The sequence below is a fragment of the Haliaeetus albicilla genome, chromosome 2 (assembly GCF_947461875.1).
Source record: "Haliaeetus albicilla chromosome 2, bHalAlb1.1, whole genome shotgun sequence".
Taxonomy (NCBI): domain Eukaryota; kingdom Metazoa; phylum Chordata; class Aves; order Accipitriformes; family Accipitridae; genus Haliaeetus; species Haliaeetus albicilla.
Genome location: NC_091484.1, coordinates 70,190,129 through 70,215,846, shown reverse-complemented (window position 1 = coordinate 70,215,846; position 25,718 = coordinate 70,190,129). Strand labels below are relative to the sequence as shown.

Sequence of the window (25,718 nt, the reverse complement as noted above, 5' to 3'; positions counted from 1 at the left end):
TTCACAGGCTTAAGGCAACAAGCACTATTACAGTAATCTCATCTGATCTATTATTTCACTAATAATTTTCTGTAACTATCTCCTATTTTCTTTCTGAGAACTACAACGGCTTTGAAACCATTTAAGAACTACATCAGAGAAGTAAAGATGGCAAAGATTGTTAATTAACACCCTGTAGTTTGCAGTGTCAAAAGCTTGATCAAGCAAAAGGGGTCCTCTGAGTTTCCTTTGATCAAAACTAGTGATGACTTTGCTTCCTAATTCTGGTTGTGAAACTGCACTGTAACAGGATCGTCTGGGGTCTGACTGTGTACCATTCAATAATCTACACCGCTGTAATTTCAGTTGACAGAGATTTGATTGTGAGCAGCATATTCTACGACTCTTAAACAAAACAACCCTCCAAAACAAAAGAAAAAAGAGAGAGGATAAATACATTGGCTTCTTTCATGTATAAGTTACTATTTAAGAAATTAACTTCTAAGTCTCAGATGTTCTCAGCTGTTCTTGATCTCCTTTGGGATGATCTTAGCTGCATGCCTACCTTTCAACCTTCTCCAACAGGCTCTGCTGCATGAATAATTTTTATCGTTAGTTATCGTTTCTTGTACTGCTGAGGAACTCGCTAGCATTAGTCTTCATAACTAACTGCTGGTTGTTCTCTCTGTTTCTGACAAATCTCCATCCTAGGAGTTAAAACAAAGTTTCTTCTTTGTTTCTATACTTCTTTGGTATAGAAGGAGCGCTGGATGATTTCTCCTTGGCATTCACCATTAGCTCATCATAAACAAAAAATGTTAGTTTTACACATTGGGTTACATGATAACCTAGCTTGCCTCCACACGTAAAGGATAAGATAGGCGGAGAGAAAAATGACGGGTGGATGAACCCCAATAACCTGATCTGTGCCAAGGGACCCCAGCCCCGGCTCCTCCCAAGGCCATCACAGTGAGCTATCAGCCGTGATGTCCAGGAGTGCCACCCACCAGATGGGTCGACAGGAGAAGCTCTGTGGATCACCCCACAGATTTAAGGGGTTACTGCCTGCAGGGGTGTGGGACTCCTTATGGGATGCCGGGAAGACCTTCTTGGGATTGTACTAGGCATATTACGGGATGTTTAGAGACAGGACCAGAGAGGGAGGATCCAGGTGGACTGGGGAGCAGCTCTGGTAAAACAGCAGGAAAACAGAGTAAAAGAGAACAGTAGCATGCAAGCAGGCTGCCCACTATACTTGTCTGACCATGCCTTGTGTTTGCTCACCGCAGTCTGTCCTGTCTTCTCAGTAAACTCCATTTCTAACTATTCTTCCCGGTGAGAAGCTCTACTCTGTGTGCGTGCGTGTGCATGGTGGTCTGAGTGCCAACAACCGGAGTCGGACTGTGGGTCCTGTGGTGCCTATTGGCAGCACCTGCTCCACCTGGCTCCTGGTTAGATGTGGGGACACAGACCTGAGGCAGCTTTGCTTCTGTCAGGCTACTGCGTTGAGAAGGTCCCTAACACTACAAGTAGGAACCAAAAAGTGACAGTCAGCCCCCAGCGGATGGTAGAAATTGTGCAGCATGGCGATCAGTGCCGATAGATATACCAGGGTATATCAGCTTCCCTTGTCTGGGAACAGTTTGCTCATATGTCAATAAGTCTGTTACTTAAGGTTTCAGTGAATGATGTTTAAACACATTTTCTGTAGGCATATGCTGGTACATTGAGCTAACTCATTATCTAAAGATGATTTACATAGAAACATGAAGATCTTCATCTGCCAAAAGTTGAGCACATTAGCACCAATTCAATATGTTTATAACTCTAACATATGAATCCAAAGAATACTTTATACCCAAAGAAATGTGAATGAAGAGAGATCTACAGGTTCCATGTCTCCAACATTGCTTTACAACCCCATTGAAAGCAACCAACCATTTGCTGGACAGCTGCTGGAGGTAAGGTGAGGTCGCCCCCCCCCCCCCAAAAAAAAAATTCGTTGTTGCACTGTCCTGAAATGTGTACACCAGCACACTCACACAGAGGTTAGATAAAATAAGTTTATATTTTCATGAGCTCTACCCTCTCATTCGATGAGCATGATCTAAAAATAAATACGGAATACATTTTAAAATTTGTACCAGCTCATCATCTTCTACTTACTGAGCCCAGTGTACTGAAGTGCCATGAGTAAATACTTGCAAGACAAACAGCAAGCTTGCAGGAGAAAGGACAGAAACAAAAGCTCCAAACACATGGTATTTGGCAAAAAAAGAGTGGATTTTGAAGGGGTGAGGAAGGATCTGAAAAAGAAGCAAATCTTATTGTCCAGTCAGCATTTGAGATTTTAAAACTACCAATCTATGTTTCATCTATGAATTACTAGAAATTAACTGCCCTTTTAAATAAGCCTCCAGATTTGACACACATTCTTTATAATTTCATTTCTACAGCACTTGTATCTTCAAATCGCTATAAAAATAATTAATCTTTACAGGATAGCTCTGTGATAAGAGAAATTATGATTTCTATGCTAGATGTGGAAATTCTGTCACTACTTCATACATAAACTGAGAGGTTGTAGGTAAAGGTAGGTGTTAGGTCTAAGACTTGAAGAGTACGATACTGGCACTAGAATCTTCACTTGCCAAATAACTAATTCAAAAATTAAATCACAGGTCATATTAGATCACCAGACTGCATATTTATGCCGCAAACAACCTGATTGTAGTTTTGATAGGCTTTGTAACCATAATTCTGTTAGATCTTCAAATGTATGGGTACCAGTCCACCCAGAAAAAAATTGCTATCTACACCAGATTCATGCAGCATGGCCAACAGGACAGAATTTACAATGTCTTATTTTATATATTTAAATTAGAACGGGTGGATCACAACTTGAAAATTCCTTTTTTCCCTCCATTGATCATAAAATGAGTTTAGGTTGACTTGAATCAATACAAACACCTATATTTGGTCAAATTAATTCTGCTCCAGTGCTTATGGAGTTTTGCTTGTTTGTTGAGATTTGGGGTTGTTTTGATTTGGTTTTGTGGGGTTCTTAAGAGGACTTTAATATTTCTATTTTACTGAAAATAGCCATGGAGGGGAGAATGATCCAAAAGATGAAATACCTTCCTGGGATTTGAGGCTTAACTTTTAGTCTACACTCTACCAAAAAAATATTGCATGACCTCAGAAAAGCTATCTAATCTGTCTGTGAAGTAGGGGTATTAGGTCTTCCCTACTTTGTAATGGCACTAGGTAAATAAATACATCAATGCTTGTGGCACATTCAGATATTACTCTAAAGGTTGTTGTATAGATATACCAATAGACGGGCAATTTTGTAGCTTCAGGGAGACACTCCTTTATCAATTATTCCTGATGTTTTTATGAAAGTGTTTATGCACAGGGTGAATTACATTTTTCTTACTTATACATAATCCCACATATATGAAACATTAAAGTTATATTTATATAAGCAGAGTTTAAATGTATACATTGCAGAAAGTTTTTTGGCTTCTCAGCAGTCAGCCATCAAATCAATTACTGATGATCTTCATTCAGTACTGTATTTTAATCAGTGTTAGATAAATAAGCGTCCCACTATTTTGAATTAAAGCTCCAGATTAAAATGAGCAATGACTGCGTAATTTCTTACTAGTTAATCACTAGTAATTATTATTTGCAGATAAGTTCAGAGTACATCTTTGAGCACTCGTGCACTCAGATTTTCTAAAATAAATAATAATCTTTTTTAATAATTATCACACATCCTAGTTCTTTCAGGAGATCGATTACAAAGCATCAAACAACTGATTTTCAATCCAGCAAATATATGAGTACTCTTCCCTGAATGTGAAAGGGAAAAATAGGTGGGAGGTTGCCTCTTGTACCGAGGACTAAAATATAAGCTTTACGAAATGCCTCGTCTAACCTTCGTACCCTTCTAGATTCCAGCAAACTGACTCCGCCACAACAGTTTCTATTTGCACCTTCTCCCCTTTCAGCACACCTGTACTGCTGGTCTAACAACCAGCCATACCTCTCTGCCACTAACCCATCACTTTATCTGTTTCTTTTTCCCTTCACAATTCTGCAGACCCCTTTAACTTTATTAGTGACTTCTTTGATGTAAAGATTCTGGTTCCTTTGCTTTAAAATTTATAAGAACACCTAAGATTTGGAGATTTCTGCAATGACAACACTTATATGTAAACTCTGCCTTGAAAATGAATGTAAGTAATTAAAACCAAAGAAACAGAAACAGCAGAAAAGGGATGAAACTCCCTGAGGACACTTAGACAATTTTCTCTTTTTCCCTATACTACCTACTAGGGCCTGAATGGCATACCAGCCTGAGGAAGACCGTAGCAGCAGGCAGGAGCCATGTCTGAAGACCCCAGAGGCCAAGTCAGGGGGAAGGAATATGAGCAATTACCCGAATCTTCTAGCCATAAACCCCAAACCCTACAACGGAGACCCCTGCAACAAGGAATGCAGCACCAGCACAAGCGGAGCGGGGGAACTGCCTTATTCCTACAGCCTGCCAGAGGGTTTTGTGATGGAGCGCCCAGCCCCGGAGTGGAGGTGGGAGATGAGAAGAGTGAGGAAGAGATGCCCGGCCATGGGGTGTGCTGGACGTGAGCGCTGTGTGCTATAGCTGCTGTGTCTGAAACGAGCCCAGTGCAGTGCTGTGTTACCAAAGCAGTGCGTTTTTGGCAGCCTGAGGCATTAACAAATTCACAAGTTGGGCTACCGGAAGGCAAGAGGATGTGTCAAAAATGATCGCTAGTTCCAAGAAAAAAGCAAGCAATTCCAGCTAAAAATGATAGCTAGTTCAAGGAAAAAACAAGCAGTTCCGGGTGAGTTATTTTTATTTTCTTCTGATTTTGAGGTTTTTAAGTACATTTGGATCACATTTCAAATCTTTCCTCTTTCTATGATGACTAAAAAATTGTTCTCGGTCAGACAAAAGCAGTATAATTGAAATCTTCTGTAACTATTCAACTGCAGGCATTTCAACTTTAAAAAACTATCATGTAAGATCATTCCTCACTGCCTTGGCTACCGGCTGGTGAAAAGTAGACAACAGGAGTATTTGTTTCTACACTGATCATTTTTGCTGCCTCTCTTTTTTGCTTTGTTGTAACAGCCGCTGTGGACATAGCTATTTTTTTCTTTTTCCACCTCCTTTATTTAAAGATTTCCTCAAGGCTTCCCCCATGCCCCTGCTATGCAAACGCTCACACAGAGCTCACCAGCAGGGCTGCCACCAGCAGCAAAGCAAGCAAGCTCTCCTTTTACAGCCGACTAGCTTTAGTCATATCAGCCAGGTGCCATCCCTTCGAACCCAGCAAAACTCTGCTTCTCAGTTTCTGGGGGAATGTCAACAGTGTAGTGGTTTTTTCTGGGTTTTGGCTTTGGTTTTTTTTCTGTGAGAGGGGTTTGTGCTAGCTGGAGGGGAGAAGAGCAGGGGAATTCACACGTGATTTGAAACCTCTGTATTTCTTGCCTCAGTAAATAAGATAAACCAAGCTTTCTCAACATGAGTATGTGCCTGGCTATATGTTATTTTGCATACTAAGTCCAGGTTTGGTAGAAGGGAATCACAAAGACTGATAATGCAGCATTTTGTGAATGGTAAAACCTTCATTAAGCCCACGCGGGGGAACAAAAAACAGATGCGAAAACCCGCTAGCTAATGCTTGAGTAACAAATGCCACCAAGTGCCCATTTTCTTAGCAACTTTTTTCAGCTGAACTAAAGTGAAATGTTCTTTACAACTGTAATCCTCAGGAAACACACCCACCAAATCTTCTGATTTACCGCTATTTATCCACTGGCAGAGTCATTATCAACTGGCTAAATTACAGCCTGCAGCAGATGCTGTCTAACTACTGAAAAAAAATTCTAAGTTAGTGATGAACTTCAAGTGCTTCAAAAAATTACTCAAAGAAGCTATTGCAATAAATGGTAGACATTAGAGGAATTCTGGTCCATCACATGATTTAAGCTTAATAGTGTTATTTCTGTCACTGTTGTGTCAAGCGTCAACCTGACAGTTGTTTAACAAGGGAAATAGGAAAAGAGTTATCCGGCTTACATTTTGCTGTATCTTATTTTACAACCTTATGCATAAGTGTATGTGTGCTGTCTACTTGGTAACGTTGGAGCTCTGTGCTTTATTCTGATAATACACGTGGAAGATAGTGGGAAAACTAAAGACCAAAAGTTTGTAAAACAGTTTGATTAAAAATATTTATGTTAAGATACTAAATAACACTCTTGGAGTATAAAAAATACTTTAAAGCCTCTTTTGTCTTTTTTTCTTCCTTTTTTTTACTCTTGGCCAGAGTCCTCTGATGAAAGTTTTGGAACAAATCAGAATCCGCTCAGGAAGTCTGCCTAGAAGGACTAAATTTCTGTAAGATTCAGCTATACTTCATAGCAGGTAAGTTATCAAAGCAACCAGAGCAGTGTTACATCTCCTACTCCCTGGCAGCAAGAATGAAGTGACAGAGGTAAATATATACTTGAAGGAGAATTATTTTTAAGAAGGGCAAAGGCCCAAAAGCTGCAAATCTAAGTTTAAGTAAAGTACCTCTGTCTTATCCTTATTTTTAATCAGGAAAGTGCAAGCAAATTAAAAAGATAAGATCTTGGTGCAATTACTTAATGTAGGTTCATAATTTATCAATATATGAAATACAAAAATAAGGTACCAAGATTTTGTTGAGGCATGCAATTAAAGTGCATAAGAGAGCCATTTTCAATTTCAAGTGGTATGACCATATCAAAAGCAGCTCTGGCAGTTACTTTCCTTCCTACTCTTTTCAAATCATTAAATTTTATGGTTTTTTCTGCTTTCTAGAGTAGCAAAAATCCTGGTTTCTCTTTTATTTAAATGTTATTCCATGACTAACCCAATGAATCAAGGTACAAATACAGTGTGTCTCTCTTCTTTCTTTTTAAAGAATAGAATTTCCATTTGATTGGCAGAGGATAGGGAAGTGTCTCGAGGATGATTTAAAATTCATGATTGATTACTAATTTTAAAGATAATTTTCCTTTTTTTAAAATTTTAAATTATAGGTAACACATCTGACTCAATGTCTGTTGTCTCAGAATGCTCCTTAGTAAACAGAAGTGTACAGTTTCCTCCTGTACGTGCTTCATTTCCAGATTTTCTCCTCTTTATCCCACTCCCCCAGGCTTCAGAATACCCATCTCCATGACAACACTCGATAAGGTTGGTGGGTGGTGTTATCACAGCAGGCTTCCTCACAGAAGGTCTCAGCCATATGGATTATTTATGAACTTGCATGACAGCACCAGACCCACTGAAATATTCCTTGAGCAAGTTTTCTTGTCTCTGAAAGCCAGTGATTCAAAGCAGGGCATCCTCACTGTAGTTAGCGCCCAGGAGTAGAGAGTGGAGGAAAAGTACCACGAAGGTGGTCACTCATCCATCCCCAAAGCTGCCTTGCTGCTGCCTGCAATTTTCTCTTACCCCAAATGAACACCTAATGACATACGCCATAAATCATAAGTGTTATATATACCAATCAGTGAAATTGGAAACTTGCGGCTTCTGACAAGAATAATAACATTTCAGTTATACCATGACTAAGTAGCTGATACAACTGATACTGTTGGGAGTTGCTGTTGCAGATGCACTGCAGTAGTTCTGTGTCTCTGTTAGTTCTGGGAAAAAACTAGCAGTTTGGCTTTGACCCTATATTTTCTTCACCTGATTTTTTTTATACTAAAAATATATTTTTATACTTTTTTATACTTTATATTGATTTTTTTATACTAAAACCTGAGTATATTTTTTAGCTAAGGTTGTTGCATTTACACTGTATTCATGCAAATAGCACGTACCCATTTTTTTAAAAGGATCACTATAATAGCAGCCTATTTCTTTAAAATAATAGAGTGCTTTGGATTAACACATTTTTTGAGCAAAAGATATACAGCTATAAGGGCCTGTCATATGCAACCCCTTCATCCAATCATTTTTACAAATGTATCAAGCTCCGTCTTAGAGCGAGACAGATTTTCCCTAGGAAAGAAAAAAATTGTTTTAGTCCTCAAATAGGCATTTGTGTAGTTTTTTAATACAGCCAATACTCAGGATGTAATGGCTGTGATTTATCTTCCTAGCTACCTGTATATTTATAATGTATACATATGAACTTTAATTGGTCACGATAGGCTTCCTTTATGATCAATAAGAAGTAGGAAATGTTGAGGCACAATTTGTCAGATCCATTATTAAAATTTGCTCAAAGACTATATTAATTGTACTTTAAGCACCATAAACACCAGCAAGAATTCACAGGGTAGTTCAGCCAGCTTTCTGGAGAGGAGCAGCTCAGATGCTGTAAGAAGGGTTTCAGATCAGCCAGTGAAGATATCACCTCTATCCCACTCTTCCTCCTTCCTCACATACAATGGATCCCTAATTAAGGTAAAATGCTCCAGATTAGAAGAGCTCTATCCTTTACAACACTGAAGCTCGCCCATCTCATTTGGAGAGAACTTGGTTGGTGCAGTTATGATAATCAATTGGAGGAGGCAGTAAGAAACAATGTCTGGTCTTGAGACAGAAGGGAAAATTGAAAAATAAGGAGAATTCAGAAAAGAAGGAAGCCAAAATCACAGAATGTAGGAACCACATTAAAAATACTACCTTGACAGAAGCTTTGTCATTTGTCTTCCTTGGATACAAATTTGTAGCTGCAGACTGGGAGAGAATACTGAGATATTTAAGATATTGCTGAAGAGACTTGGCCAAGTTCACATCATTTTCCAGATCATAATTTCTTTCATTATCTGCATTCTGTCCCAAAGTCCTGCACAGCAAAAGCAAGGAAAAGCAAGTTACCAGCCTGTACAACATACAAAGCGCCCAACTAAAAAGGCACTGCAAACCACTGAAGTTAGTTCCATACATAACAAAAAAGTCACTCAAAAGCTTAGCAACCACAAAAGTATAGAAAATTCAATGTTTCAGCAAAAGCAGTCAAAAAATCTCGCACTATTAACAATTTATTGCATGAATCAAAGTTAATGATCCAACAGTAAATCAAATAAAATGCCTACATCAAGGCAAAGCCATATTTGAAAGAAAAGAAAATGTTTGTAAAAAGAAAACATGCATGATTAAATCGCACCCCAAAGAAATATGAGATAGTTCTAAGATTTAAAAAAATTGCTGGATGGTGATGAGTTTCAACATCAATTTGGCCCTGCACCAATTTACAGAATGCAGTGAGACTACTGGATGTGCAGAAATAACTGAGCAAGTCAGCCTCAGCAAAAGACTTGAAAAGGGAATAATGAGATGGAACAAGTATCTCTTCTGATCTTCTCATGTGCCTGGGATTCACAGAATAGCAGTGTTTCCTGACTGGTTTAGACAGATCTTGGTGACGTTTGCAAAGAAAAGCTAAAAATGCGATTAAACAACAGCAATGTAGAGGTGTTTATATGGGACTCAGAGCGCTGTGGGCAATGAATCTGAATTATTACTGGCTCTCCTCGTCTATCTCGGCAAGTGTCAATGATGATGATAATTTAAGTGTCAACACCAGTAGCTATTTCATTCCTTGTGCAAGAAAGCAGAGACAGGGTTCCCAGTCTGCTTCCTTCCCTATGAGTGACACAGTCTTTTGAGGGAAATCACCTTTTCGGTGTCACTATTTCCTACCCACAGGCCCACACACTTGTTCAGTGAAGAACAATTCCAGGTGGAAGAGCTTTCCAGCTCAGGGACATGAGGCGTCATTTGGCTTTCAACGTCTCTGTGCCCCTGTAAGCAAGATTTTATTCTACTAGCCCACGTCACGGTGCTTATGTAGGAGCACAGCTTGGGAGAGTACCATTATGGCATTTTCTGAATCTTGGGTTTAATTACTTTATGCACAAAGTAACAGACGTCCTTCCATGCTCACAGTTGTATCAAATGCATGTCCTGACTAATTTAATACCAATAAATGTAATTAATAATCTAATTTACTGTGGTGGCATTGCAACCAATGGTGCTCACAGCGTTGCTCACTTTGAAGTACCAGAAAAACCCTCCACCTCTCCCCAGTGTAAAACAACCAGCTCCCCGTCAGGCACACAAACTCTAGGAAAACAAAGGTTTACTGCACAGAGCACTATAGCGATCTTCATGTCATTCACCACAAGTCTTGCTTCCTCCTCATGCTGTTTGTATTTTTCTCTTATTCCAGAGCTGTAAATTCTGCCTTATGATGGAGGGTGGACATGCAGGTAATATTATCCACCTCCTTTTCCACCTAAAGCCAGACTAAAACGGTTCTGCAGTTTTCGAAAGAGCTGGGCAGTAGACTTTCTGCTTCAATAGAGATGAACTAATCCAAAGAGGCTCTCATCATAGAAGGTATCCTAGTTTCAAACACTCATCTTTCATTCATCAATTAATTCCAACACCTATCTTTTCCGTTCTTCGCTAACTTTGAAAAGAAAGGGAAAATGCAAGTACCAGACCAAATTCTGCCCCAAGGATTTCTACTGGAGCTAATGGGAACTGAATGCACAGATAAAAGACAGTATTTACCTTAGCTTTTCAAGCCATTATTTACAGTATATAATCCCTCATACTGGTGGTAGAAGCAAAATCTGGGGTCTAAGATTTCTCATTTTTCTTACGGAGACAGTAATTGCACTCAAATTGTGTGTAAATTTCACATTAGATGTAGTATTTTATGCTATAAACTTTTAAACAATTAAAATGTAGAAGTCTGACAAAGCATTACAACTTCAATAAATCCTACGCATACACTGAAAGATTTTTCAAAATTTTTGTAGTTCACCAGTATATCACTGTTGTTCACCCTGTTAACACAGAAAGTAAAATACATTAAATGAGCTATTATTGCAACTGAATTAAAATATTTCTTTCAAATTTGACAAAGTGATATTGGAAAATGGATGAAAGACAAATATATAAAAGCACCTGGTGAGTAGGAGAAATGACTGTCAGCTGAGTTCTTGTTGTGCACTCATTTGGAAGTATTTTCAGTTTTAATTTGTTCTGAAAAAGGACTTTGCATACAATGAACTTTAGGGTATAAAGACAATAACATATATAATTATTTATCCATAGAAATAATCATGTATTTCCTACAAAAAACAGCGTTTTAGAAGCTTTTGTGTGGAAATCTCAGTCACTGCACCTCAGATACTTCTAGAATATTCTCAATTAATAGATACCACACTTTTTAGAATAAAGTTTCTTCCTTTTAAATGCTGTGAGAATCTTATTACTGACTTAATGATGGTTTTATTATAGAAATAATGCTATATCCCATTTCATATATTGAAGTTTGCTGGAAACGTTTGTGGTTTTGCCTAATTGCACCAATGAACGCAACTGACATTTATTCCCTGTGTGCAGAATGGACTTTTTTCCTTTATCTTGGATCCTCTTTCAAGAGTGGGTTTTTTTGAAATTTAATAAGGGCCCAGGAAATACCACGTACACTCCAGTTAGCCACCAAAGAAAGAACTTTCATCTTGAAATCAAGCTCCCAGTTTCAGCATTTTTTTTAAGATGAAATCCATGTCTTCTGTTTCATCAGATTTCATACGCACTAATTTAGCCTAAGTCAATTTACCTTTCAAGTGTCTGAGTCTATTTTCTTGCTCTCACTAGCTCTGTGGGGATTAATGACTCATTAGTATGACTTCATATTGTCTTATTACACACTTTACCCTTAACAAAAGGTCTTCCTGCCATAATGTTTCTTTGATAATTAGATACCTACACTAAGTTGCTTTTTTAATTATTTAATTATTATCTGATAAGATTTTAGCAAGCGCATTGAGCACACTGAGCATATAGCAAACTTGATCAGAATCTGCAAGACACCGGAGAAAAAGTTCCTACTGTTCTCTGACCTACAGAATATATTGTAAATGGACAACCAGAAAAATCAATTAAGGCTTTAAACTGTTGGCACATAAGATAATGCTTTCAGAAGCACAGCTTGGTAACTTCAGAAAATGTATCCACAATAGGAACTGTTATAAGTGGAACGCATTTGAAATTCTGATGTTCCTGAAGTGTCAATACACAAAATGGGTTATTTTTTTTAATGTACAGTTCTGGATAAAAATGCAAAACAGCTCAAACCTGATCACAACAGGAACTCCTAAAAGTGATCATCTGTTCTCTGTCTAAAAATTAAATTATTTCTTATATCTTCTTAGACATTTTATTTTTTTATAACTGTGAATCTGGAACGCTGCAGAATACAGTCTTGGTCTCATGGAAATCTGGCCTATTTTATCATACTCTCATGAATAAAAGTTTTAGACACATTCATTCTAAAAAAAAAAAAAAAAAAGCCTCCAGAAGAGATTCAAAATAATTTCTGATACCATGTGCAGAGAGTAATCCATACAGTAATGGCATTTTGTGTATCTAAGCAGTGAAAACATGTTTATGGATTCAACCACATGTTGTTATCGCCTTTATGATAATCTATAGATCAGTATCTTCTTTAGAAGTTAAGTTTCTACCTTACTGCACTCCTGAAATGTATGGTGCTGTGATTTTAAGGAATGCTTTTGAATCAGCAAATATGTTAAATACAGGGTCAAATTCTATGAATTAAATCAAAACATACTGAGGCAAACATAGCTGAAGCCACTGGGCAGTATCAATTACACAGCATTTTTATTTCCATAAAAGAGCAATCTAGAAAAGAAATGGTTCTGCAGTACATGCAAACTACATACTGCAGTACATGAAGATCTAAAGTCCAACAGTCAACATCTTGCCCATCAAGGCTAAAAGCTCAAGCTTTGTCCCACTATGAAGAAAGTTTTCTAACAAAAAGCACTCTTTTTCAATTTCACTAATTTTGAGATTGCATTTCTTAAAATTATGTAGGAGGAAGCAAAATTTACCATTTATAACATTCCTAAAATTTTATGCATTTTAAACTTTCCTTCTGGGGTTTGTGTGGTTGGGCTGCACTTAAAAACCTGTAGGACAGAATAGACCAGGTAAAAGAGTACATTTATGTGTGTATCTGTATATGAAGATGATATAATTGCAGGTCCTACATCCATATGACTCTACAGAATTATATATGTTGTGTCTCTTGCCACCAATAACTGCTAAGTCACCCCTCAATATCTTTCAAGCCATGAGGAAAATGGCTTCTATAATGCAAAGAATAGATAGAAATATCCCACCATTGTTTTCTGTCATGGGAACTTGCATGAATCTCTCCTTCCTGGACAAATTTTGCAACTAAAGCCAAGAATCTATGGACTTGGAATCAATTACAGCTTTGTTTTGGAGGAATATGAATTTGAAAATATAATTAGTTGCTCAGAATGTCATTCAATACTTCTTTTTGGTTCTTTTTACTGGCTTATTCCAGAATAAAATATCTCCTGTGGATGAGCTACTATATAACTCTGCTTTTTTAAGCCAGTCATAAGTAGAGTTGGCTGAACTGACACTTGACACTGCATAAACTGAATAAAAGACCTGATGTTTTGAATTCTGACATCTAGATTAACAAAAGAAGGCATATTATCTGAACTTGATGATAATCAGAACAGGGTTGAGTGTTTTCATTCATTCTGTTTGCTGTTTTTCTACTGGTGTTTTCAGTGCTGTCGTACGACTGGTTTCCCTTTATCATATAGATAGTGGGTTTGGTGATGTGTTTAATTCAGCTTCAGTGCCAATCTATTTCTCATCATTTGCAAACCCTCCCAAAAACCTACTAGGCAAAAAAACCATTGAAGACTTACCTTCCTGTATCAGATCCTTCAGACGCCAATATATCAGGGCGTCTGTTGTGGATTTTGTGAATGGTTGAGAGTTCCTGACCAATAACATGTTGTGTATAATCATCTCGCCAGGTAAAACCTAATAAATAATGAAAAAAAAACCAAACAAACAAACAAAAAAAAGAAGAAAACCCACTCTTTAATAACTTCAAAGTTTGGCAAAAGCGTGTCCTAGATAAGCAATATTTTTAAGAAAGAAAAAAGAAGCTCTGTTCAATTGGAACCCAAGAGTGAACTACAGATTCTTCTCTTCTGTATGAAATTTTGTTAATCAAACTTTCCTTACAATGGAAGGAAGACAGTAGATGATGTGAGGAGATTTTGAAATACTTTACTCTTAGCAGAATTTCAGGTAGTTACAAATTAGCATTAATGGAGAAAAAAGGGTTACTTTGGACAGCTATGGAAAAGCGTTACCTCACCAGCTGGTATCTATTGAAAGGTTGCTCCACTTCTTCCCCATTCACAGCACACTGTCCTTTCTCTGTTTTCTCCATGAAACTACACTTTTAGAACACTAAGGAGCTAGTACTGCAGTGGAAGTATTTTGAGTTTTAGTATAACACATGTGGAGGTCAATTTATGTTATCTTTATACTTAAATGTTGTGACAAAGAACTTTACAACAAGAGGGAAGTGCAGCTATGAAGGCAAATTCCAGTGATTGCTCATTAATTACATGCACTGCCAATCTGATGGTAATTATACTTGAAATAATGATATAACTCCAAACATAATTGTTACCCGATTTCTAGATTTTAGATGTTATGGTAACACTTTAGTTCATAGAACTTGCCCATGTAATTATCTAATAACTAAATATCACATAATTAAAGAGAATTTCTGCTTTTACGTCATGTGCAGTAAAACACCACAAAACCCTCAAATTAATATCGATAAAAGTTCCAGATATGGTTATCCTGCTAATATATTCCTGTAAGAAACCACCTAAAGAAAAATCCTCTCCAGCACCAGATGGATGGGGATGTGTCTAGTTGTTAGAATCAGCCTCGGGAGGGGGATGTCCGGTTCAGCCCCTATTTCATACACACATCACAAACTTCATCACCTTTTGTAGTCAGCATCAGATTTGTTGGTATAGGCAGTCTCATGATGCAGCTAAAACATCATCAGTCTCAGCAGAACCCAAAACTTCACCGCCTCACTCCTTGGATGAGGGCTTTATCCAGTGGACTATTAAAAAAAAGGGATGCATTCTTCCGATTTTTCCACTGTATTGAGGTGGATTTCATGGTCTGTTTACTTAAGCCCAGAATTAAAAAAGAAGTCTAAATAGGAGATCTGCCCATTCTGCCAAAGCAGACAGTTCTGAGCATACAGAAGTAAAAATTACTTTATCAAATTTTCAGCCTGAGGAGGAGATACTTAAAGAAGTTGGGTATAAGATTAAACAGTCCTAGGAAGTATTCAAACTGTGCTGTTGTCTGGGATCCAGACAAGTTTTAGGAAATAAAGTCCCCATTTGGGCAAGATTTAGGTGGACTGCATCCCAAACTTTGTTGTTGTTGTTGTTAGTGAAAATAATAATAATAATAATAATAATAATAATAATAAAAAACAATCTAGAACCAATGTAAGTATGCATGAAGGCTTTAAGAAACAAAAAAGCTCTCTGACACTTCTCTGACATTCTGCTTTTGCTCCTTCTTGCTCCTTTTCTTAAATGAAAATGTTACTCAAATTTATTGAGGAAACACTTCACCTGAAATCATGTTAGATGTTAATGGCTACAGTAAATGACTCCAGACCCTTGGGAGGGGGAAGAATCTCTATCTAATCTATTTTTAGTTCTGATTCATCCTTTTCAAATGCAAATCTCACCTTTTCAAATGTGCCATGTAAGTAGATGGATTCAACTAATTTCACAAATCTCAATCTAAGGCTGCTCAGAGCATGTTTTTATGTGAATACCAAAAAATGAGTCACCATGCACCTATGATTATTTTGGTGAAGTGTTATTTAAATGATTTTTACATGAAAGTTTTTATGTATGTATATGTATGTTTGAGTTTACTTCTCTGTTGCCTAGCACTACACATTTCTGTTTGTTTTATAAATTCATGCAGGAGAAAAAACTAAGATAACATTCAGTTTAGAAGAATGTGCAACAAAAAAAGTTCAGCTAAAATACATATATATTAAAATCACTAGCATAGCCATAAAACTACTAATTTATGAACTATGTGTCCAAAGTCACTACAGTTTCACTTTGTAACTCTAAGCCAATACTAGCCCTACTAAAGGCTCAAGAATACAAACTAAATAACATAAACTTTGAAGAAAAATACACAGAATTACTCTGAAGAGTTTTGTTCAAATTAAAGCAAGAAGAGTTTATCTGCAGTACCTCCGTACAGACAGGAAATTCATCTCTCTCAATCCTGAGCATTATATATGGCTGCAGACAGAGGGGTCAATAGTCAGTTATGTTTTTATGCCTCCACAAAACAATGTTTTTGGTAAAAGAGCATGAGAAACCATTGCAATCTCAGTTCTCTCTGGTCATGATAACGGTGTATCTTTTGTTAAGTTCAGTATATTTTCTTTCTCCTGCAGCACTATTTTAACATTTTCTTCCTAATGCATTTCAAGCCAGTACAGGTATAACATCCTTAATACTGCAAAAGAATACAAGTGTGGCAGTAAAGGAGAGCAAATAGATGAAAGAAAAACAGAATACTTGTTATAGAGCTTAAGAAACTAGAGTTAAGGGAATATGCTTTCTCAACTGTATCTCCTAGCACTTCTAACTCACATAAGACTTAGAACAAGACATGGATGAAAAATGCAAATCTTAACTAATTCAAAAATCCCCTCATCAATAAGTTCATATTGCTGTTTCTTATGCAACTACCTCAGGAACTGCAACGTGTCTAAAGCTAACCTTATGCCAATCATTTTCCAGCATTGTTTCAGTTTCAAAAAAAGCTCTCCCACACACTGAGCTCAATACAACAGCACATTCAAGAACCATAATGCCACGCTGACAGCTGCAATCAAAATTAAGGTTGAGAAGGAGCATATGACGCCGTATGGCGATTTCCTGTTCCCTTTGTCTCTGCCGTCACACCTCGCGCCAGCTCCTGCCTCACCACCCAATTATTACAATTTATCTCCACCGGCTGAGCAGGATCACAGCGGTGCTCTTGTACACATATTACTTCCATGTCACTAACGGGGAACGGTACGGGAGGACGCCCAAGCCCTGATTAACCATCCCCCCTGCTGCAGCTCTGCCCAGGACCTGCGTCTCCCAACCGTGAATTCCCACAGACGGGCAATGCCACTGAAAGAGAGGAGGAGTCCAGCAGACACTGGAGTGACGCAAATACTATGACAACAACAGCAGCAGCAGATATAAAATTGCTCTCAGTTGAAGAGCATTGACAGTAGTAAGACCCCACGAAAAATAGGCACTGGTACAAATTTTCCCCACAAAAAGTAGCACTTTTCACTGGTGTCAGAGCCCAAGGTTTAATTCTTTCTTTATTTTAATTGAAACTCCACAACTTAAATGTATGCGAAAAGGGAATGCTAGCGTAAAGAGTGAAGACAAGATATTAATACCTTTAGTAAACCCAACCTGCACATCAAAACCAATGGAGGTGCTCCAGATACAACACAGTCTTTCCTAATTATCATCAGGTATCTCCCTGGATCTCTTCTTTCCACAGCACAATTAATTATTATTATTACCCACAACTACAAAAAGAATAATGAAATTATTATTGTCTAGGTCCCCATTATGTTCAACACTCGGCAATGACTAACGTCAACAGAGCGTATATGTCTGAGAATTATTTTATTAACTGAAATAAAATCAAAAGCAAGCAGTGTAAATGGTGATGAAAACATTTTTCACAGATTCACGCTGGTGAAGATAATACTAACTTGTCTCCAAATTTAAAGTCGAAACTGTTTTCACATTTATCATACAATTTCACTTTTAACCTGCCTAATTTGCTTGCTGCTATACCAATTACCCAGAATTATTGAAAAATAATCAAAATTCAAATATGTATTTCCTTCTCTTGGCTGTTCAATTTTTCTAAGTAATGGCATTCTTTCCTGTGCTTTTGATTCTGTTTTTCACCTTAGAGAAACTTGATGCCTCTCCAAATATACCTGACCACATCTTCAATGCATGTAAATTATATTAGCAACTGTTGAAAACATTCATCTGCTACTTCTCCATCTCAACTTATTCTAGTTCAGAATTATTCATACAAATAACCTTCGCTCCCTCTGAAGGCCTAAGCAAGAAACACAACAGCTTTTTAACCTTGCAGAGGAGTTCTGGTGTAAATCAGTAGAGCCCAATTTAAGTCCTTTAAAGAAACAGCTCTCGCCACCCCAAGATTTGGCCGGGCAAACCTTCCTGCTTGTACTGCCGACCCTTTTCCCGACTAGCCTGGCTGAGGCTGCACAGGGCTCTGCAGGCAAGTCCAGCGAAACCTGTGCCTGACAGGATAACACTGTGAGACTCTTGCAGCTCTATGGGCCAATCGAAATCCAAAATGATTAGTTCTGCATCAATATATTAGCAACAAAATTATTTTTACGTACCAAGTCCATTCAAAGCGGACTTGAGATTATTATATAATGGCAGAAACCTGTATACTAAAACTTGATTCTTCTCTGTCAGGAAAATCCCCGTATAAAGGCCAAAAAACCTCAGCAGAACATGTTACTATTTTTGAGTTGTGACTTTATTTTTTTCCCGGTTTTTGGTAATGTTATCCATTTTGTCCCTACATGGTGAATAATAAAATAGGTTTTTCTCTGAGCTACTTTCAACTGCTACTTCATTTCAGCCAGGAAACTCTCAGCTGCAGAGCTCAGAGACTTTCATCCCCCATGCCATGTGTTGCAAATTGTTAATGCCTACTTTAGCTGTCAGAACGTCTGCAGAATTGGGAATGATTGGCTTTCTTCCCTATTTTCACAACAGATAGGTCAACATATAGACATGCCTTTCTGCAGGCTGCCTTTCCACGTTCTCCAGAGGAGCTGCACTTGTTCTCATCTCAGACCTCCATTTTCAGAGCTCAAGGACATATTCAATAATGTTGACAAATTTCAGTACTGGCTAAGTCAAAATTGCAGCTTTAATGCTGAGGTTGCCATGTGTATAACAAAATTCCTTCAATTGCTATATTTTCTACCTGAGAACGCAGCCAAATTATAAAATCCTGATGTTTCCTTTTACGATAAAAGAAAACTAGAACTTGTTCAGAAAGCAATTTTGCAGTAAAACTCACAATGGCAGATAATGGTAAAAGCAGTAATAGATAAGTTAAAGCCACCTCTTAAACCACAACCTTTTAATTCCCCCGTATCTTTGGCTTGGAATATTCCTTTGTTCTGAAAATTGTGACTAAAGATGGTTTCTACAAAATTGGAAGAAAATCTGCCAAGATGGTTTTGCACTACAGTTCCATGAAAGCTTACTCCAGTTAGATTGGTTTGCTCTGGTCAAACATTGCATTGTCTTCTAGATGAAAAGAAAATCTGGTACAGACTGTCTTTGAAGAAATGGCTGGGAGTTATAAGCAGTCATCACCAATCACCACTCTTGTTCAACCCATTTCAGCAGGAACTGTGGTCATCCTCTCCTGGAAGTCTTCAGGAGCTTTTGTTGTTTCCTCCCCTTTTCCACTGCATTCCCCGGCAGCAGTGTCAAGTACCAGATCTGCATCAGCAAATTTGTTGCCCTCTTTTGGAGCTTCTAGTGGGATCTTTATAATACGCAAGAATTTCAGTCGCTGCATTCAGCAGCGATTCATTCACACTCACTTGCAAAGAGCTTCCATTTGAATGAACAGATGAAAGGGCTGCCTAAGGATTACGGTTTCAAATTTTCATATATTGTTTTATTATACATAAAAGTGATAATCTCCATAGAATTAAATTACCAGCATGATCTTCTTACAGCCCTGATTTTAATTTACTCTAAGTAACTATCCCAGAAGGTGGAGGGAAGGCTTTTCTCTTCAGTTTTTGGAATTTCTGTTATTTGAAAAAGCCAAATGAGTGCTTCATTTGCCAAGGAGATTATAAAATGCTCTCACAGGAATCAGTGTGCAATGTTTCCTTACCTCTGTTTCAGCTCTTGTAGACAGCTACAAATAATTGGTTTACACAAAAGAAAGTTTCTATGCGTTACATAAGATTTTTCTGCCACTGGAACTGAGAGTAATGAAAGAATAATATGATAATGCAAAATATATCATCTAACTTGCAACTAGAATAGGCTACTTTCCAAAGACTAGAACAGAATGGATACACGAAAAATGCTTCCCAAATGCTTGACATAAATCCCATGCTATTCACAATGTCATATAATCCTTTTCACAAATCGGTGACCCTCAACCTGAAAGCAGATGGTTCTGTTCACAGCGACGCTTTTTAGGAAGGAAGATATGCAAAAGTGGGCTTCTTGCGTGGTTTCAACTTTATATTAATGTTCAACCTTAATTTAATTCATGGTCCCTTACCCTTACGTCTTTAACTTGACTGGCTCTCTGTGGTGTGTAGGCTGTGACATATTTATAAAAAACCAATCAAATCTAATATATGGCGACTAAAGGTGCATCTTCTATTCCTCCATTTCCTTCTGACCTTGAACTATGCGCAGACATTTCCCTCAGTGCTGTCAGCCCAAGGAGTTTTCGTGAACATGAGGAAATATTCACATGCATCCAAAATAGTGATACTAAAATAAAGATGAGACTGTTTTGCTTGTTTCACCGAGCTTTGAACCCACCTGTGTTAGCTGACAATCACATCAACGTGCATGTGACTATTCCAGATTTAACCCCAAAAGCCTGACGTTAGGTCTACACTGCAAAACAGCTCTCTTTACTACATTAATGTTCTGCAATCTCTTTTTAGAATAAGTGGTGGCGGTCTTCCATTTTCTGTCAAAATATCTTTCATTTTTTCTGTTCCCGTCTCCTTCCTTTTCTATCTTATTATTTGTTTCCGAGGTGTCTTACACTACTCTAAACTTTCATTCACTCGTCTCATAATGCAGAATCTCTTTAGCATGCAGAAATTGGCTGTAATGCTAGACTGTACAATGCTAAGAATGGACATATTGTCCAAATAGTAGTTAACAATGCATATAAAATTAGCAGGTCTTCCTTCTCATTTTATTTTATCCATTTCATTTGATGCTAACAGTAGGATGACAGCCTTATTGTCATGAAAAATATGGTTCCTGGGAAAGGACTTTTGAAGTGTCTTCAGTCTGGGAATTAAAACATCACCTGTAAAAAGGTAGAATTGGTCAGAAATGTCCTGGCGCTTAAATAAGTATAGAAAACTAAGTGGATATACGGGTTACACATATTCTAGCAAATTCTTCTCAGAACTACAGTTCTTCGTGTATTTTTAAATGCCTACAAGCAGAACTGTTCTTTCCGCTTTGCATAGTGGTTCTCACCCCCATTTTATGTAACTTCTGAAGTCTCACTGATGTTTGTGAGAAATCAGTTTTCGGCTGCCAGAGGAGTGCTTTCAATTGCACGTGCAAAGTCAATACACAGGAGTGCCAAACCGGGCAGCACGGCAAAGGTTGCAGATGCGAATGCACCTCCACTTTGTGGTCTGAATGTAAGTCTTTAAGACCAACGTACAGACCACTGTATCAGCAGTGTGGAGGGAACGTACGAGTCAGACCAAAGGCTTCTGCAGGATATTCACAGTGTATCACACGGGGAAATCCGACACACTTGAAACATTTTCTCTAGCAAAGGCCATTGGTCTCCTGCTCACCATGCTCTGTCCTGCATCAAGACCAATGCAAACTAAAGCAGAAAAAAGGTTGGTTTTTTTTTTTTTTTATTTTAAATGAGAGGCAGAAAGTCTATATATAGTTTGTGTGGAACCATATCCTCCGTTTTCCACTTTTAAGCCACTTCTCTTGGGCTGTAAATTCCTCCAGGAAGAGGCCATTTATTGCATGCGTTTGTACAGTCTCTTTCTACAGCAATAAAAACAATAATTGTTATTGTTGCTATTATTATTAATAAAAACACAGCAGTTGCAGAAGCTAGGGTTCCCTTAGGAACCTTGTAAAGATCTTGGTGGCTGAAAGCCAGGAGTTTTCCAGGGAAATACATTAGCCAAGTCAGTTCGCCTGAAGAAAAGACGAACAATCTGCAGGTCATGTTGCTCCCCCAAAAAGGTGATTAGTGCTCCTCAGGTTTCATTTTGAATTCACCCCGTGTACAGAAAATACACACCGTGAATTTGTTCAACACTGAAAGTCAGCGTAGCATTTTCAGCTGGAGGAGTATTTGAATTATATTTTTTTCTATTCTCCTGTGCGCCTAAACTTTTTGGGTCTTGAACTTCCAACAACTGCAACAGAGAATGCAATGCACTTTACTGTACATTGCATGACAGATATTTTTTCATTTAAGTATTTTTAGTCTTTGCACCTCAGGGCTCTGATTTACAAGCAAATTACAATTAACAACTTACTGTACCACATGTCAGCTAAAGTATGGTGTCTGCCCGTGTATTTAGCTGGTGACCATGGGTAAAAATGAGGTTATTTGACTTAGTTTAGCCAACAATGTAAAGGATTTAGTGAGAGAAGTTCTGACTGACATGATTTCCTACCTGGTGTTCATTTTCCCTCCCTCGTTCCACAGAGTTAATACCTCAGTGAGCTTTAATAACATTTTTGGACAATTCATGTAATGCTGATTCACAGATTCACATTGATGCTTTGTCAGCTGCACACACTCAGATTTCTAGTTCTTTCTAGCTTCTTTACTGCCTTCTGAGCTTGATCTCTCTGAATATTTAAAATATGCCATGCTATGAGCTGTGATTCAATTTTACCAGAATGTATCACGATACTACTAAAACCAAGATTTTTTTTTTTTTTTTTTTTAATCTCTGAATGAGTTTTGAGCAAGACTGTTGATGAATTAACATGTTTACAGTGGAAGAACTGGAATAATCAGATATGAACTGAAAGTCCCTAAAATTTGAGTCTTTGTGAACACAGTTCCAGCTGATGTCCATTCATCACTTCATTCAAAAAGCTCCTTCATTTTTTTGCTCATAATCACCAAGAGATGTTAGTTTTAAATGTCATTTACTGAAAACTCTGACATTAACAAAATGCCTCAAAACATGTCATGATGACATAACACTGAAACAAAACATACAGAGGGAATATAAAATTCCTCTCCTTCTTGGGAGCAATTTTACCTTTACACGTTCTATGCTCAGCTAAAATCTTAATATTCTGAAATAGCTCCCCTAGCTTCATGCCACCAAGGTCCAATATAAACTGCGCAGACCTGCTGCACCCACTGTGCTCAATATGAACCAGAGAGAACTTCCTCTGGGCAAAGCCCACGGTTTGAGACGTAGCCTGGACCTGCAGGCTGAGCCACAGGGGAGTTAGCACTGGGGGGGGGGGACCGAAAGCACGTCCATCTTCTTTCGAATCTGCCCTTCAACTTATAATGCGACAAAAACCCTGGGATTCACTTCTCTATCTGCAAGACAGTTATAATAAAACACAACTTCAGGGGTTAAAGCTGTGCTGCATTTTGTGAGGCATTCAAATATTTCAGAACTGGGCTGGCATAAACTAGAAACAGTGGACAGAATCCACCAGGAGCTACTACAATGTGTCACTAACCAAGCGGCACGTAGGTGCTTTTCTTTCTTAACTTCAGTGTATTTGTACTGTTTAAGGACTAGCAATTAATATCAAGGAAGTGAATATATTTTCAAAAATACCATTTATTCCAGAAATTTGTCCATCAGCAGTTTTGAATGGCATACAAAGCAGCAAACCTCCTTTAGAGCAAACACTGAAGTGAACCAGCAATAACGTTAAACCATTTCAAAAACATTGGTGGTGTAGTTCATATTTCAGTCTTTCACTTAGTATTGTTACTGAAGACAAGTCTTCTGATCAGTGGCTGTCAGCTTTAAGAAATAGTGATATATTTCTAGATAATCGACTGCTACCTATTACCACACTTTTCATGCGGTGGAACATTCATGTGCGTTATTTTCCACTTCCTCAGGGTATCCTGGTTAAATGTCACATGCATTTTTCTCCCATGTTAAGAAAACAAAACCTGCATATTAATTCTTTTTAAGAGAGGCATAAATGTAATAAGAAGGGAACATCGATTATTCTATTCATCTATAAACTACTCCAATAGACTTATAAATAATACTGGAAAAAGTAATGCAGCCTTAATTATCAGCAGTGTTAGCCTTCTGTTTATAACAGTCATGATAGATGAAACCTGCAGCAATCAATCTGATTGCTCTGATAGCAGTTTAAGCTAAATCACAACAAAAGACACAAAGTTAAAAAGCCAGACTATTGCATGTATTTTACAAGTATATTGTTATTTAATGTAAGATTTCTGTTTCATTGACCAGATTTCTGCTCCTTAAGAATGAAATTATGAGCAAACGTCCCTGTAAATGTATCTGAGAGCTAAGGTGTCCAAGAGCTCCACACATTCCTCCCTAGCTGTTCCTAATACCAGAATGAAAACACAAAGAATTGCCCTTTTCTCACTCTAGAATGCTCGTGCTTCAAGCTCCCCAAATCTGTAGCTCAGCAAGGCAATCTTCCTAGAAAACGTTTGCTATCGTGGCCCCAAATGCACAAATCTTGGAAAGGAAAGAACAATGAGTGAATGAACTATTGACAATGTCCTGCTTACCCATTTACATGCTACAAATCTGGCCTTCGTCTGGTACTCCCTATTCACAGTACCTCACACAGTGTTACCACTTTCGAACAGAAAAAAATACTCTCTTTTTTCTAGAGAAACAACCATTTTATTTTACACTCTAGGACTATTTGTTGCAAGGAGTAAACTAGAACCTAGGATTAACTTGTTTTATTTACTACAACAAATAAAACAGAAACATGGGGCATTGCAAATTCAACAATTTATTGTTTATTTGCTACTCCTACATGCCATTTACTTCTATGTCTATATATAAGCTAAACTATATTTATAGATATAGATTTTACTTTACTCAGATTATATGACATATGAAAGAAAATATTTCCTTCTATCAATTACTTCTTAACTAAATGCCAAAGGTTCAAACGTATAAATTGAAGAAGCCTGTCCTGACAGCCAAATAAGACTGTAGCTTTTGTACTTTACATTATATTTAGCAGTTAGTCAGATTCGATTCATTTCGCTATATGCAGTACCAAGGTATGCCCTTGAATCTTTTACCTTTTTAAAAGCGAAATGTATTCAGTGTTTCTCAGAAAGATAATTTTTGACCATCCTGTTTGCTTGAAAGTACATTAGAACTGGTCAAGATTTCCAAGGTTACAGCAAAGATACTCCTATGCCACGTTGATATGTCAGCAAAAACAATTAAGTCTCTTTCCCTATCCATTCTGTAATTAGAAAAAAGATCTGTCTGGTTGACTGTGATGTTTATATACTCTGTGTGTGTATGATGTTTTGTATTAATCTGTGATCCCGGATTACAGCCGAGGCTAAATAAGGTTGTCTCAACACACCAGATTTCAGCCACCCGAGCACCAGCACTGCCAGGGGCGATGCCGTCACCAGGCGTCCCTGCTGCCGAGCCGCCTGTCCTGCACATTCAGGTGCCACCCAGCATTCCCCCAGCGGTACCTGGCACAGAAGCAGGGCCACTTATTTTCCGTGGCTTTCCTAGAGACTGAGCAGGTTATTTTGTCTGTTTATTCTATGTGGATAAACACTCTCCAGTAAATCTTTCTCTCCATCAGTACTGGTGAAGTTTAGCTAGACAGTCACCCAGAACAGGTTTTGCCCCAATTCTTTGTGTAGCCTTTGATGGCTTGGGGCT

At 37.9% G+C, this 25,718-nt stretch overlaps 1 protein-coding gene across 1 annotated transcript in view; it reads right to left on the bottom strand.

The window, feature by feature from the left end:
* The window catches only part of PTPRN2 (protein tyrosine phosphatase receptor type N2), a 664,689-nt gene that overhangs the window by 417,046 nt on the left and 221,925 nt on the right, over positions 1–25,718 (bottom strand). Inside the window, 2 exon segments of the mRNA XM_069799855.1 lie at positions 8,684–8,846; positions 13,798–13,915. Of these exon segments, the coding sequence (XP_069655956.1) occupies positions 8,684–8,846; positions 13,798–13,915 (281 nt within the window).